The sequence below is a fragment of the Podarcis liolepis genome, assembly GCF_965112155.1.
Source record: "Podarcis liolepis genome assembly, chromosome: 2".
Taxonomy (NCBI): Eukaryota; Metazoa; Chordata; class Lepidosauria; order Squamata; family Lacertidae; genus Podarcis; species Podarcis liolepis.
The window spans coordinates 31,571,128-31,587,932 of NC_139555.1; the positions used below are offsets into that span (position 1 = coordinate 31,571,128).

The 16,805-nt window shown below is 47.2% G+C and overlaps 1 protein-coding gene across 1 annotated transcript in view; it reads left to right on the forward strand.

Annotated features, from left to right (window-relative positions):
• Nucleotides 1-7,213: 7,213 nt before the first annotated feature.
• GCGR (glucagon receptor) overlaps nt 7,214-16,805 on the forward strand; it is a 41,408-nt gene continuing 31,816 nt past the window's right edge. Inside the window, exon 1 of the mRNA XM_083487022.1 lies at nt 7,214-7,768. Within this exon, the coding sequence (XP_083343148.1) occupies nt 7,268-7,768 (501 nt within the window). The 5' untranslated portion in view covers nt 7,214-7,267. The remainder of the gene's footprint in view (nt 7,769-16,805) is intronic.

Below are 16,805 nucleotides of genomic sequence, written 5' to 3' on the forward strand. Positions count from 1 at the left end.
TTTACTTAATAGTTATTCCGATATTGCATATAGTGGTACCTCTGGTTACGTACTTAATTCGTTCTGGGGGTCTGTTCTTAACCTGAAACTGTTCTTAACCTGAAACACCACTTTAGCTAATGGGGCCTCCAGCTGCCGCCGCGCTGTTCTCATCCTGAAGCAAAGTTCTTAACCAGAGGTAATATTTCTGGGTTAGCGGAATCTGTAACCTGAAGCGTATGTAACCCGAGGTACTACTGTATACCGCATAATGTTTTTAGCAACAAACCATGAGTAGTTTACAGAAATTACAGAGTGGAATTCAGCATTGCACTAATACAATTGTTCCTTCAGTGCAAGCATTTCTGCTTGCCAGATGAAACATTCTCTCCTCTCCTTCCCCTGCATGCTGTTCTGGGGGGTCTCCCAGCCCCACAGAGTATATCTGGGGGTGGAGCAGGGGAAAGCCCCATTGTGCAAGCATAAGTCCTTGTGCAGGCTTCCCCTGACATGCTGCGTTAGTGGAAGCCAGCTAAAAAAACCAAACCAAAATGCAATAACTATAATAGATGTCAAATAAATATCAGAATGCAATAAATACATTTTTAAAACCATCATTTAAAACAGCAAGTTGCAACTGAGCGCAATAGCATTCTCAAACAGACCTGCGTAATCAGCTGATATCTTGGGAAGCCTTTGAAGCATCCAGCAGACGGAGCTTCTCGGATCTTTTTTGGGCGAGTGTTCCAGACGGTTGGTGCTATAACTGAAAAGGCCCATTTCTGAGAGTTTTCCAGATGGTACGGCCAGCAGGGTCTCCTCTGATGAGTATAAAGTTTGATTTGGCCGATAGCAGGGAAGGCAGTCTGCTCGGTACCATAATCCCAAGTTGGTTGGGTCTTTATATGTCCATAATAAAACTTGGAACTTAACTCAGTGGCAAATAGATGGCAGCTGCAGATCCTTAAGAACCAGTGTCATACGTGGCCCAGCTAGATGTAGTCAGTAGTCACAGCATTCTGCACTAGCTGCAGCTTCCAAACCAACCAATAGCGTTTAATATTTAATGTGCCTAATATGGTGGGGTAGGAATGTTAAGGTAGGGCTTTACTTCTCAGCAATGACTGGTGGCTTTTGTTTATCAATTGCAAGTGGTCCTTAGAATAACTTTTTTAAAGTATTCTGTTGGGGTCTTGTAGCATGCTAGTCAAGTATTTGCATTTCATCAATTGCTTAGTAGATTGGATAAAAAGCCAGAACATTAATCAGCTAACGATCTTTAATCAGTTGGCAGTCCAGCTTCTACCCCACTTGCACGTGAACAGGTCAATAGGTCATCCCGCGCAATGTTTGCTGTCACTGGAATTGAGCACATCAACGCTGCCCTGCTGCCAACTGGCGAGCAATGGAATTGGGCAGCTATGAGGGGTGTGGTCGTGCTGCTTAGCTCATTGGACTGTCCTACAACCGAAGCTCCTGCTCACCATGGGGAATGCAACGACTTGGCCATCTGAGTAGGAAAAGTATAACTGAGGCAAATCACTGCTACTACAGTTTTAGAGTCTTAACACTGCTTAGAATAGCAGCAGGGAGGTATTTTAATGCCCCTCCAGATGCTGCTAGACTCCCTACTCTCATCAGTCCGAGCCAGCATGGTCAATAGTCCTAGATGATGTAGTCGAGCGACATCTAGGGAACCAAAGCTTAGCCACCCCTGTCTTAGACTGTCCTAGCAAGGTGCGCTTGAAGTTGGGGAACAAGCAATAGTGGAGGGCATAGCAGGTCTTTGCTAGAGCAAATTCAGTGTCCTCCAGTAGGTGAAAGGAGCATGGAAGGAAACGCTTGCAAGCCAGGTTCTCTCCTGACGTCACTTGGGAACCATGGGAGCTGCCTTACACCAAGGCAGATGATTGTTTTTGCACAGGCAGCATCCTAAGGGTTTCAGACTGGAGGTGTTCCCAGTCCTACCTGGGAAAGCTGGGGGTGGAACCTGAGACTAAAGCAGATGCTGTACCAATGAGCTACAGCCCTTTCCCAAGCAAGAACCAACAACCACTGGCAAACATGGGCAGGTGAGCAAAGCAGATGAACTCAAAACCTAGGAGAGTTGGGGTAGCTTTCAGCCCCATTCCACAGCATGCTGTTTGTTTGCTGGAGAATGTGAGATGCTCCCAGAGGCCTCCGACCCCATTCCCTGACCAAGTTTACTTCACCCAGTTTGGCCTCTGTGAGTCTCAGTTCTGCTCCTGCTATGTGCCCCTCTTCCCTCCCTCTCTGCCGCAGTCACTTCCGATGTCCCGAGACACCCCAGCTGCGGGAACCATTCTTAGCCTTTCCGTTCACCCAGAGGAGCAGCTGAGCCCTTTGTTGGGGCCGGGGGTGGCTTTAATTTCTCTTCCACTCTTTTGAGCAAACAAAAGTGCCAGAGGAACATCTCCTTGGAAGCTGGAGCCCTGTTTAATTTGCAATGATCATGGGCTTGGAGTGGCCCAAACTTAGTTCCAGGGCAAGCAAAACAAAAGGTTTCCTTTCTATCACAGCTTTATGCTACAGAACAGAATCTCTGAGTTTTTTTTAAGCAATTTGGCATTCTTAGGCATGTTAACTGTTGTATTATTGATTAATTGTTGGAGTTTATATACCACCTTTCTTCCAAAAATATTGATATGAAAAACAACAGGGTTTGGCTTTTGCTGCCCAACTCCACATGGGACTCCGAGTCCCCTAAGTCCATGATCAGTCAGAGAAGAATGGATGGAGGCAGGATTCAGTGGAAAGCAAAACATAATTTTCTTGGCCCCGCATCACCATCACACTTTGCATAAGCAACTGCAATATAATTACCATCTGATTAAAAGGATTAAGACAAAACAGGTGACGTTGAGCAGCACCAGGATCTGGTTAGCCATGAGGTCAGAGTGCTGTCCGAAAGCAGCCTTTGAAGCATAGGGTTTGATGGCATCCACTGTGCTTTCTGCATCAGTCCAATTTGGAGAGAGGTCAGAAGCAGCAGGAGCTAGTGTGTTGTTGTTTTCTAAAGTGCTATCTCTTTCTGCTTAGAAAATTCTTGTGTGCAGAACTTAGCCTCCCCCCCCCCACTCCCCATACACACTCACTCACTAATGAGTCCCAGCTATTCATTGCTATGATGCACCAAGCATGTGTTCTCTCCCCCAGCTCCCAGTATGATGGCTCAGCTGGTCTCCAGGGGAAGCTAAGTAACTCAGAGGCTGTCCTCACACGAAAACATTACCACTCTCTGGACACTGAGCAGACACCTCTGCCCTTTGCTGCCATCCTCTAGGATGCCGAACTGTCTTCCTAGACCTTTCCCCTGCATGTCTTCCTGAGCAGCGAGGCAGGTGTCCCCGAATCCCAACTCAGTGCTCATTTGCTACCAAGATGTAGCACAGTATCTAACAGCCTATCGGCTGACTTAGCACAGCACTAAATGCATTTCCCTTTCCACCAGAGGCTGGTGGAAAAGGGCAGCATATTGAGAGATCCTTCTTAAAAGGAATTAACAGGCACCCTTTCACTGGGCAGGGGGTGATGCGAGGAGGGCACAGCTCAGATCTAGGACCACATTTCCCAAGCTGGTGTCAACACACTCATTACCTAACTCCCCAGCCATACAAGGGATTTGTGGTCTCTATTACTGCGGCTAATGTGATAAGCTCCCTTTCTTTTGACAGGCTCATCAGCAATAACCAGTTCAGAGCATGATTGTAATGGCCCTATCCAATTACCGAGGGTCAGTCACTAAAAAATGGCACTGGGGGACTGAGTGGTATTTCTTTAAAGTGTTGTTAAAGGCGAGCATTCAGAAAAAGCTTGCGCAGACAATTTTTTTCAAAAAACTGGTGCTTGATTATTTGCTCTGTAGTATCTCTTAGAAGGGCCTACTTGCAGCGGGAGGGGAGGGTTCAGAGGGAGAGGGAGAGACAGAACAAATGAGAATGTGGGCTGCAGCCTTTATCCAAGATCCTATGTAGGATGCTCTGTGGCTCAGTGGGATTTTCTTCTGTGGATATCCTGGTGTTACCTGCATTTTTCATGCCTTAAAAGTGCCCACTGAACAGAGGGCTCTGGAATTGAGACACAGGTAACACCTCCACACATACCCTTCTTCTTCTGTCTCTTGTTGCATTAAAAATGCACTCCAGTTCCCATCCGTGCCAGCCAGAAGGGCCAGGAATTATGAGAGTTGTAGTCCAACAATATCTGGAAAACCACAAGTTAGTTCCCCATCCCTGGAATTTCTGTTGTTCATGCTGCAATATATATATAGAAAGAACAGAGACCCGTCCTTATTTTTCTGCACACATTCTGTAAAGTTACCCCCCCAAAATATTTCAGGAATCTGCACACATTTCTTCTAAGGGTGTCCACCCCCCACCCCACCCACCCATTTCAATTTATTCTTTGGAAGCCAAGCTGCCCCGTTTTGATTAACCGTCTCATCGATTTCTAATGGGGTCGTTATCCTCCCACCTATGAAGGATAGCTTGTGTTGCCACCAGGAAGGCCCTTTGGAGCCAGGCAGCTTCTGTCTGAGGCAGAGCCCATGTGTCTGGAATTGCATGTGAGTAATGACAAGTGATGCTGGTGGCATTGTGGTCTAAACCACTGAGCCTAGGGCTTGCTGATCGGAAGGTCGGCAGTTCAAATCCCCGCGAAGGGATGAGCTCCCGTTGCTCGGTCCCAGCTCCTGCCAACCTAGCAGTTCGAAAGCATGTCAAAGTGCAAGTAGATAAATAGGTACCACTCCGGCGGGAAGGTAACGGTGTTTCCATGTGCTGGCCACATGATCTGGAAAAAAACTGTCTGCGGACAAACATCGGCTCCCTCAGCCAGTAAAGCGTGATGAGTGTCGCAACCCCAGAGTCGTTTGTGACTGGACTTAACTGTCGGGAGTACTTTACCTTTATTTAATGACCACAGGATATGACTAAGGGCCTGAGGCCTGACATCACCACCAGTGGCTAGGGTTGTTTGTCCTGCTTATACGGGAAGTGGATTTTATATATATATATAAAACTGGATCACACAAGAGTATACATACCTCCAGCAAGGCAGTATCAGTAGCTTTTGGACTGTTGTGAACTAGGTTGCTTTTATAATGCCTTTTGAGTCTTTGTTCCACAGTTCCCTTCAATTATTGCAGTGGTTTCTTTGAGGCATATGTGCCCGAGAAATAAAGCAGCTTTGAATGGGACGGAGGAAAAGCCACCAGAGAGTGTACTCTCCCTGTGGCACATAGGGGAAGAAGAAGGCAAAGAATGAGAGAAATGAAACCCACAATGTAGATCTGCACATCCCTGAAATTCAGGAATGACCATGTGAGGAAACTGCCTAGCAATTCCAGAATTAATGGTCTGGAACTTAAGAGTGTGCCATCGTGACCTTGCTCAGAGTCACCAGATAGATTTAATTCCATAGCCTAGATCTCCCAGTAGCGATTCACAATCTCTCAAATCTCATCAGCTGTCAAAAATGGCACTGGTAACCAGAGGAGATAAGAACTCCCCCTGTAGAATCAGCATCCTGCTTCCAGCAGTGACCAACTTCTCCAACAATTCTATAGCACCGCCACTCTGCACACAAGGAAATAAAAGCAACTTCCACTCATAATAACTGTTGAGCATAAAACTAGCAATGTGAATTGTTTTCACTGTACATTTGAACTTTCCCCAACATTGTAGGATTCAAGGGATGGAGTAGGGACAGCATCCAATCTCCAACCCAAATTAAAATAACAACTTCCCAAAAGTAGATATATATTTTTTAAAAAAAAAGATTTGTGTAGCTATTTTGTGCACAAAGACAAACCTATGCAGTGTATGAACATAAGTGGAAGATTTTTGTTTATTTGAAGAACAGTTTTATTTCTTTTTATTTCATTCATTCATTCATTCATGCTTGCTTGCTTGCTTTCTATAAAGCACACACCTAGCAATGATTCTAGTTACAGGCAGGTAGCCGTGTTGGTCTGCCAATAACAAACTTAGTTGGTCTCTAAGGTGCTACTGGGAGGAATTTTTAAATTTTGTTTCAACCTAGCAATGATGTCAATCAAGAAACAAAACATGCCTTCTCATTGCTATCATTTGTATTCAGAGACACACTGCCTCCAACAGTGACGGTAGAACATAGCCACCATGCCTGGTAGCCTTGTTCTCCACGAATTTATCCAATTCCCAGAGTGGTTCAACAATCCCTCTTCCCAGAGAACCCTGGGATTGTAAAACAGAACTTCCCTTTGGACAAGCCAGTCTAATTCTTCTGTGCCAACACTTGCTCTTCTTTATGTTTACTAAGTCTATTTTTAATAACGCCTTCCAGCAATTTATCAAGGCCAAACATTAGGCTAACTGGCCTGTGATTTCCTGGCTCGCTGCCCTCACCCCTTTATAAAAATTGGTGCTGCGCTGGCTTACTTCCAGACATCTGGTAAAGATGCTTATTTTAGTTACAAATCTGTTTCTGCGAGATGCATTTCCAGAGGGAGGTATCCATGTATTACCATCACAAATGGGTGGCGTCAATGCTAAATGGAAAGGAAGAAAGGAGGAAGAGACCACAAAATTTGAGCTTGAAATTAACAGGCATTAATTGTCACATTTAATATTTAATGTTTCAGACACCTTCCCTCAGGTGTGAACATCTTTTTTCCAACCAGGTGTCCTGCATAACACCTGGATAAGGCAGGTGCAATCATGGGCGCAGCCAGGATTTTTGTTAGGGGGCAGGCCTTTTGTGGGGGGGAGGGCAGAACCTCAGTTAGCTATGCTTTTTATTTATTTAGGGGGTGGAGCTACCCCTCCCTGCCCATGGGTGCAACTGATGCACTAAAAATTGAGTCTGGAAAAAGCCCTAAAGCAGAGTTGATGTCTTACACAGATGTTCTCTTTTCCTTAATAATTCAGACCACAAGGCTGATCTGCTTAACTTTCTTCAAGGCCTATTAGGTATGGAAGCAGACTTCCAGACCTCACCATAAGCCCATCTGATTCATCAAGGGGTTTCCCAAACTTGAGTCTCCAACTGTTTCTGGACTACAATTCCCACCATCCCAAACCCCGGTCCTGCTAGCTAGGGATGATGGAAGCTGTAGTCCAAAAACAGCTGGAGACCCAAGTTTGGGAAACAACGGAGTTCATGAGTGAGAGGAAGGCCTTGAGCTTGATGACCGCCTGGCCCTTTGCCCCCTTTCCCCGATGCCACTCAAAGAGTACACGTGTCCCAGGAACAGGAGGGCGCCCCCTGACGCGAGGCCCTGGGAAGAATGAGGCGGCCTGAGCCTCGGCTGCCGACCTCCCCCGAAGTTGGGGGGAGGGAGAGGAAGGAGGAGGTGGTCTGCGCAGCCCTCCCTGACACCTCCAAGTCTCGCTTTCCTTTTGCGCGTCAGCAGCAGCAACGGCGGGTGAAAACTTGCGACTCCGGCAGGAGGGAAGGTCCCTTTCTGGAGAGCTGCTTCCCTGGCGCGGGGAGAACGCGGCGCCCCTCCGACTGCCCGCCCGCCCGCACCTGCTGCTCCGCGAAGAGGCTCGGCCGCTGTCTCCTCCTCCCCTCCCTCCGGGCGCCCACCCCCCCAGCTCGCCGGTCCCTCCCCCCGAAGCCGGTCACTGAGGCTGCGTTGAGCCGCGGCTCTGGCAAAAGTTTTGAGCGGAGCGCCAGCGCTCAGGAGCCAGCGCAGAGCGACCCCTTGGCGGGGAACTTCCTCGACCCTTTGCCCGGCTGCGATGCGCCCGACGGGGAGCGCCGAGAACTGAAGCCACACAGGCAGGTAGGTCTGGGCCGGCGGCTGAGGGAAGAAGGAGGGCTGCCGTCTTCGCGGGTTTTTCCTTTTCCTTTGGTCACGTCGAGGGGCGCGAGCGCGTGGCGGGGAGATCCCTCAGCCGGTTCCAGGGGCACCGAAGGCGCTTTTCTGGGCTCGCTGAGGGCGGCTCTCCCCCCCCCCTTCATCTCCCTGTCAGCCTCGGGCATAGCTGTCAACTTTTCCCTTTTCTTGCGAGGAATCCTATTCGGAACAAGGGAATTTCCCTTAAAAAGGGGGAAACGCTGACAGCTATGGCCTCGGGTTCCCCGCGGTGAACGGGATGGAGCTGAGCACGTGCAACAGCCAGCCTCGTCCCTGCCTTGCGCCCCGGGGAGGCGAGGCGACAACGGCCTCGGTCCGGGGCGTCCACACGGCAGCCGAATATAGCGGGACAGCTTTGTCGAGGGTTAAAGGAAGGGACTTCTGGAGAGCTCCGTTGGTTAGAACGTGGTGCTGGTAACAGCAAGGTCTCAGGTTCATTCCCCATATGGGATAGCTATACATTCCTGCACTGCAGGGTGGGGGATTGGGCTAGTTGATCCTTGGTGTCCCTTCCAACTCCACAGTTCTATGATTCTGCAACTGTTAAAAGGGGAGCAGCGTCCTCTCCCTAGAGGTCAGGGACCCGCATTGAAGCCAAGTATATAGTCAACTTTGGCACAATTTCTAGCAAGCCTATTAGAATATGCCACGCACCACCCAGTTTGCCTTGCTGGCTTGCTAGTCTGTGGTAAGGTTGCCATATTTCATAAAGTAAAAAAACAGGACATCAATTCTGCCTTTGTAATGTCCTGGGAAATCCGGACATATAGCAGCCCTTGTCTGTGGACACACAGGGTAATCCTTGACCAGATAACCATACACACACGTGTCAGTCAAGGACCCCTTTAGCTACTTCTTAAGAGCAATACAATTTTTCTCCCTTCCCAAGAGCAAACAGTATCAGGTATGACTTCCAACTCCGCTTTGATCAACAACGGCTGCAGCAAAACGAGATGACCCCAAATTACTCTGCCAAATAAAGAATGCTTGAAGGTAACCAGGAGTGGTTTCCAGGTGGAAGGGCTGTGAGCTCAGTTCATTCTGGTACTCCAAATTAATTCCCTGGATCTGAATTGTTTAATGCTACACTGACTCCACTTGGTGGATCTTGTGGGTTCCCGTTAAACCACCATCACCACCAAGCACATCCTGCAAGCCTGAGGTCTGACCAGCCCTGAAATAGATAGTGCCTTGTTCTCTAGTCCACAGTTCATGGGCATAGCCAAGGGGGGTCAGGGGGGCAGCTGTCCCCCATGATCAATAAAAATATTTAACTAACTAAGGTTCTGCCCCTCCTAACAAAAATCCTGGCTACACCCATGCCACAGTTTTTTGATGCCCTTTGCTTTGAAAACCCAAACAGGAGAATTGCATCAGTTGCACAGGGAACCTCTGGATTTTGGGAAGAGAAAGTGTGGGGCAGTAGTAGTTGGAGAACACTGCATGGATGAGGGGGAATGAAAGGAGGCACAAAGGGGTTCACAAGTCACATTAAGCCAAGGCATGGAAGGGGCCACTGAGAAAGGGGGCACGTATACCCACCATGGAGTTGTGCCTATGGCTAGGCGTGTGTGTGTGTGTGTGTGTGTACCATAGCTGCCAACTTTTTTCTTGCAAGGAATCCTATTCAGAATAAGGGAATTTCCCTTTAAAAAATGGAAAAGTTGACAGCTATGGTGTGTACACACACACACACATATATATATACATATACACAGTACATACAGTTCCTTTTCTGCCCTGTTTCTCCTCCTCCTCCATGCTGCCCTCTAGTATCACATCACAGGGCTATGTTCTTGTCTCCTGCCCACAGCCTCCTGCAGACACCCAGCCACACAATCAGTCACGTAACACCTAGCAGAACTTGAACCTAATTAATACTAATGGCAATCTGCTATGTGTGCAGGAGAAAAGGTGGCAGAGGGGAGAGTGTGTGTGCTTGTAGAATGGACAAACACATGCCCCGTGTGAACTGTAACCCAAAGGTGAAAAAAACAACTCCGGAGACGACAGCCAATTGGTTAAAAAAATTCTTTTATTTTATGTATGACTGGGATAGCTCAGTTGGTTAGAGCAGGAGACTCTTATGCTCTGGGTGGTGGGTTCGACCCACATGTTGGGCAAAAAGATACCTGCATGGAAATTCTGTTTCTTCCTTAGAATCATCGAGTTCGAAGGGACCACAAGGGTCATCTAGTCCATGACCCTTTTGGTCCCTTTGAACTCTATGATTCTAAGGAAGAAACGGAATTGGAACGGCCACTTTTACAATATATAAGGACCCGAGGCACAGGATTGTTTGTTTTAATGTGTTACGCACTGTATTGCAAAATCACAAAATGTCCATATGAAAATCTCTGGTTAATGTGACACACTGCTAAACAACAAACAGATCTGGAAGCCCAGCAGGTTCAATGAATACTGAACTTAAGCTTGGTTATACCCATCTCTGCAAAAGTGGGGTGAACATTGGCGCACAAGGCATAAGGGAGATTAATAAAGTATACTGGTCCAGTTACCCATTCAGGCAAATCTGTCCTAAACGCTTGGCATGTGCGGTATAATCCTACATTGGCAACTTGGGGAAGTTAGGAAGGATAAGTAGAAGGATTTTCCCCTACAGATGTTGTTGTTGTTCAAATAGGTGTTAAAAATGGTATCCAGTGTATAAATGAACTTCTAAAGATTTATATTTAGGAATGGATTGGTTCAGAGTCCACCCTACCCTGCTTGGGATTACTGTTAACGTTATTGCTGTAAACACACGATCTCATGCAAAACTCACTAAATTGCCTATACCAAGAGTAGTGTGTGGCACTCACCAAGGTAGGATAATTGCAGGACACCAGATATAACAATCCCAAGCAAGCCTGACTTTTGCCTTTCTCTTGCTACGATGGACAGCGTTGGGTTAACTGCCTTGCTTTGGGTACATTGCTGGTGAGGACAGAATTGCAGCCTGTGGGGATCTGGCTCCTCCAGTGTCACTAGTGAGGCAGGATAGGAACCAAAAGAGACTTGTAGCAGCAATCATGGCAGTCTCTTAGTGTGTGCACGAGGAGGAGAAATCGCTTCCTATTGGCTTTCAGGGTTAGTTCTGACCTCTGATCCTTATGTACAAACCCAGAACAGCAGTGGGGTTTAGGTAACAGCCCCGCTTCTCGCTAGATTCAGTTTCCCTTGTTTGAGTGTGACGACATGTACAGCAAATTCTTGGAAAAGCTGCATGGGAGCAGACAGTCTCCCTTTAATTAACCTCTTGGTTCTATGTCATGGAATGGAGCATTGAGATGACCTTTCTTAAAATGCCTTGCAGGAATCTCCCCTCTTTGCTGCATGATACAGTGGTACCTCAGATTAAGAACTTAATTCGTTCTAGAGGTCTGCTGAAACTGTTCTTAACCTGAAGCACCACTTTAGCTAATGGGGCCTCCCACTGCCACTGCGCCGCCGCTGCACAATTTCTGTTCTCATCCTGAAGCAAAGTTCTTAACCCGAGGTACTATTTCTGGATTAGCGGAGTCTGTAACCTGAAGCGGCTGTAATCCGAGGTACTACTGTATAGTCCTCAGCTCCAACCCCATCCCAGTATGGTCCCATCAGGTGGAACTGACAGCACATTTTGTGACTATTTCTGCTTCTATCCAGAGAGGTGGGTTTAAGGGAGTGTGACTGGTTCAGTTGCACTGGGCGCAGAGCCTTGGGGACACCGCAGGGGGCGCTGCAACTATGATGTAGAATAGAATGTGAGACGAGGGGGTGACGCTGAAATTTGAGACCCCCAAATCTATCCACCTACACCCTTCCAAAATGCAGTAGCAGAAGCAAATTACCAGTAGCAAATTCTTGTAATGTGATCTTGATTTATGCACTTAAAAGCAATCCAGCTCTTAATGAGAAACCTGCAATTCTCCAAGGATCACTTGTGTAAATTATGCAGAGATGCAAATATTTCAACATGATGTGAACCCAGAAATATGTTAGTTTTTTTAAAAAAATGATACTGTGTGCCAGTTTTTAGGGAATTTTAAATATTTGGTGGCAGAAACACATGACACAGAGAACAGTGTGTACAAAGGTCTTGAAGGGCATTTATGGGATGGGACAGGAGATATACAGAGCACAGACTTCCTTGCCTCTGGCTGCCGAAAACCCCACTTACGTTTTCACAAAGTACTGTCTGCACATTTTCAACCCAACCCCCCAATAATGCTGATGACTAGAAACTTCGGTGTTGCTTTTTTAAAGTAAAACTGAAATTATTGGAAATAGAAAGATGTCTTGACATCCCAGATTCCATTGCAATTGCAGTTATGAAGATTTTCAAATGCACATGCCCTTCCCAGACTCATTCACCTAATACTGCCTTTTACTCAGTGTGTTAAGACATCCCCATTATCTATCCCCTCCCAACAGTCCTGACCTATTGGATTGTTGAGACCCAGTGTGACAATCTCCCATACTCTTTGTCCACTTCACCTTTAGCACATATTTTTCTTGCCCTGTGTATCAAATCCTCTGCTGCTTGGGGCCCAGAATAGATGTTTTTCACTGTCTGGCTGTGAACACAGTGAAGAGTCTATTCTCTGTGTGCCACAAAATGCCCTGGATGTAATTGGAGGACAGTGCATCATGATATCACCCATTCATTTGTCTGATATAATTCAGCTCCTATTTTAGCATGGATGATATGAAAATCCTAATTTCTGATGCCCCATCTGGCATAAGTCTCAAAAGTCTGGGAAACATATCTCGTTAGATATGTTTGTTAAGCTTGTTAGAGTGTTTCAGCTTTGTGCTTGGTTGGCGGCTGGTGCTTAATTTGTAAAATGATGGCCAGAGTTCAGCCCTATCTGGAAGCCAGGCCCTCTAACCAGGAAAACTTATTCTGTAGCCACCAATGAAAAGGGGTGGACTGGCTAGACTTGTTGAGTTTGTGCATGCTCAAGAGGCATGGACTCTTCTCTTTGGATGACCAGAACAAGAAAAAAAGAAAGAAAAAAGCAACCCCTACTAGTGCAGTTTTTTTGTTTTGTTTTGGTTTTTTTAGGGACGTGGGTGGCACTGTAGGTTAAACCACAGAGCCTAGGACTTGCCAATCAGAAGGTCGGTGGTTCGAATCCCCACGCTGCTCTGGTTCGCCAGAAGCAGCTTAGTCATGCTGGCCACATGACCCTGAAGCTGTACACCGGCTCCCTCGGCCAATAAAGCGAGATGAGCGCCGCAACCCCAGAGTCGGCCACGACTGCACCTAATGGTCAGGGGTCCCTTTACCTTTTACTAGAGCAGTATTTGGGAGACTCTGTACACACAGCCCTGCCAGTTTGAGTGAGTTGATTGAATCTTGGGCTGGATTTGGCTGTGTGCTCAAATCAAGACTGGGGGAAAAGTCTCCTGGTGTTCTACTGCACCATCATAAACGCTTTGTAGTTGGACTGCAATAGTAGAGTAAAATCTCAGCTTGCATTGAAAAATTATGACTGGAGAGTGTAGAGAACCTATTGCACCATTGTTTCACTGCTTGGTGAAAAGATTGAACAGATTCACTCAATCCGCATAAGGGCACCCATCTCCAGTTGTGTGATTTGGACCTCAGATTCCAGGATCCAGGACTAGCTTCTCTAGCAGAACCTATGGCTTGGCAAAAACAGGTTCCAACTCAAATTAAGCAGCAAATCTGGTTCTTCTGTTGTGTCTAGCTGTGGATGTCACCTACTTATTTGGGGATGTTATATACTTCTTGATATGGACCACTGTAAGTCAGGTGGATGTGTTTTTACATGCTTTCAGGAGGCAACAATTTCTGGAAAACATTCCGGCAAGGCTTTGCTTTACATTGCCAATACAAATGGATTGAAATCTGCCTTCATTCATTTGCAGTGTTTCTATTCTGTATTTTCCCTAAGGAGCACAAGGAGGGGTCTGCATAATTCTACTCTCCCAGGTTATCCTCGAAACAACCCTTTGAGCTAAGTTAGCTTCAGCTTGTGTGACTGGCTCACCTGGCTGAGTGAGTGGGGATTGGAACCTGGAACTCTATCTCTTCCTTTCCTAGTCCAACCCTCTAGCCACTACACCACACACTTGCCTATCAGATTTTGAATGGAAACATGTCTTCTGGGGCTGAGCCTGCGAGAGACGCAGTATGTAGACTTTTGCACACCCTGTAGTTCTGTCTGCACATGTGCTTCTTGGCATCAGAGCTTGCCCGCTAAGTGGCAGACAGGTAGGCATTCTCGAGCACTGTTCCTTGCACCACAAGGGCCATGGTGGTGGGTGAGTGAGTGCTGAGCTATGACCACTTGGTTCTGTGGGGATATTTGCAGTGATGGGAGGCCCTGAGCAGGTCCTTTAGGTTCAGTCTCAGCCTCTCCACTGTGCCCTTTGTGCCTCTGCTCCGAGTTGGGCTGTGTCAACAGAGTGATTGCAAAGTATCCTGTTTGAACAAGTCTTACTCACTATGAGACCTTGCAAGTTGGGAAGTTGCCTGGTGCATCAGAATAACAACTGCTCCAATCTTGCCCCCTTCAGTTGGGGGTGTGTCTCGTCACCAGCCCCCAAGCAGAGGGCAGCCAGGGATGGGTCAAGTTGCATGCTGGGAGGATGAAGAGGATCCTTTGCCGCCTTTTCTGTGTCTTGCAGGCTCATGGTTTGGGTGTTTGCTTAGAAAAGGATTCAACAGTCGCCTAACATGGACTCAATTGGTCCGTGCATGAGCAGACACAGATGTATCTATTTCAGAGGCACTGTGTCCAGATGTGCAATGGCAGCAGCAGCAGCAAGCCCCCTTGCCACTAGCCCCTTACTTTGGCAAAGCAGCAGCAAAGCTTCCCATTGAGCCAGTGAGTTATCGATTCCATGTAGAGTTAGCAAAGCAAAGAGAAAATGGGCTGGAGATTAAATAAGGTAAAGGTAAAGGGACCCCTCCCTGACCATTAGGTCCAGTCGTGACCGAATCTGGGGTTGTGGCGCTCATCTCGCTTTATTGGCTGAGGGAGCCGGCGTACAGCTTCCGGGTCATGTGGCCAGCATGACTAAGCCGCTTCTGGCGAACCAGAGCAGCGCACGGAAACACCGTTTACCTTCCTGCTGGAGCGGTACCTGTTTATCTACTTGCACTTTCACATGCTTTCTAACTGCTAGGTTGGCAGGAGCAGGAACCGAGCAACGGGAGCTCACCCTGTTGCGGGGATTCGAACCGCCAACCTTCTGATCGGCAAGTCATAGGCTCTGTGATTTAACCCACAGCGCCACCCGCATCCCTGGAGATTAGATATTCGGCCTCAAACAATGTGACAATGAGCCCAGGAAGCTACCAGAATAAGAAGAACCACACATACATCCTTCTGCAGTTCATGTAGCAGGAGCAAATGCTCTCTGCAGGATACCTGGGCTGTAAATCCTTTGGCCATGTCCTCCTTAAATGGCTCTCCAGCAGCTGTTCTAGCCATTCACCATACTTAACAGGCTGCCAGTGGGAAGGCACAGTTGGCTCTTCAGAAGGCTGTGCCAGCTCTTCAGCCTGAGTTGATGGAATTTGAAAGAGATTACCTGCAACAGAGTACCAAGCCCTTCGTCAACCCCACCTTGCACAGGGGGTGATGAGCAGGATTTGTGAAACCCAGTTTACAGCACTGCATCAGGGCTTGCAAAGTGCAAGCCTATGTCTTTGCCCACATGGTTTGATTTCAAACCACACAGGCAAAAAACCTCTGTGTGGTTCACAGGTGTTGTTCTTGCACTGTGGGATGAAGTCAGAGATTCTGTGCTGTAAGTCAGAAGATGGTTTGTCTCAGCAGATCCATTTCTAGAGATCTAACTGGTGACCGGCGTCTTTCATCTGAAAAGGCCACACAGCCTATTTTGCAGCTGGCGTGTCCTCTCATAGATCAAGGATGGCTAATCTTGGACCCTTCAGGTATTGCTAAACTACAGCTCCCCCCACCCTTGACCATGGGCCATGCCTGCTGGGGTTGATGGGAGTTGCTCCCTTTCTAGTATAAACTACTGACCATCTCCCTTTAGCCACTTTCCTTTACACAGTCTGTGTCGCTATGTGGGATAAAGTGACCAATGGGGCAGGAGTCAGCACTCTGGCGGACTTTGCCTCCTCCATTTCAATCATGGGTGGGAAGCTCCAGCTCCCATCAGCCCCAGTTAGCATGGACAGTGGTCAGGGGATGATGGAATTTGTAATCCAGCAGCAGTTAGCCAAATAGGGAATGTCACCTGCCTGCCTGCCTGCCTGCCAAACTGTCCTTTGATCACTCTCATTTTATTCCTTTCTCTCCAGTTGGCTGCTGTTGTTTTCTTACCTCCCAAAGCCAGGAAGCATCTCATCACATTTTACAATACAAGGTGCTGTGTGGGGATTATCAATAATACTGAGGAAGCTCTTTTCATTCCTCTGCCTCATAGTAGGGGTTCTGGATACTCATGGAGATGAGCTGTTGAAATCAAGGGCTCACCTATTCCTAAAGAGTCATTTTACGTTATAGTACCATTTTTTTACATTAGAGTGTAAACACTTATAAAGTTGTCTGAAGTTTTCTTTGGCCTATTTGTATATTAAAACAGAAACAAACAAACCCCTGCACCCTCACATCTGAGTAATGTTGAAATGTCATCCTCTATAGCTGTTTCACAGCTAAATACAAGAAAAGTGCTGTGGAAATTGAATTACCCCGGCCGTTTGTGACATCAGAGTTGTCCCAGCTAATCAGATACTTCTCATCATCATCACTATGATTTAGTCCGTTATTTCTTTCTGCAGCCGAGGCTGATGATGGTGGGGACAGCAGAGGGTAATGAAGATCAAAATTAAGATGCAGAAACAGAGCCATGAGGCCTTTGGTCTGTAGGTGTGCGCACTCATAGGACCAAAATAGCGGGATAATGGCAGAGGTGCAAGTGGTTGATGGATCTAGTGACTCTCCCCCTAAGACCGGCTGAAGCCACCTGA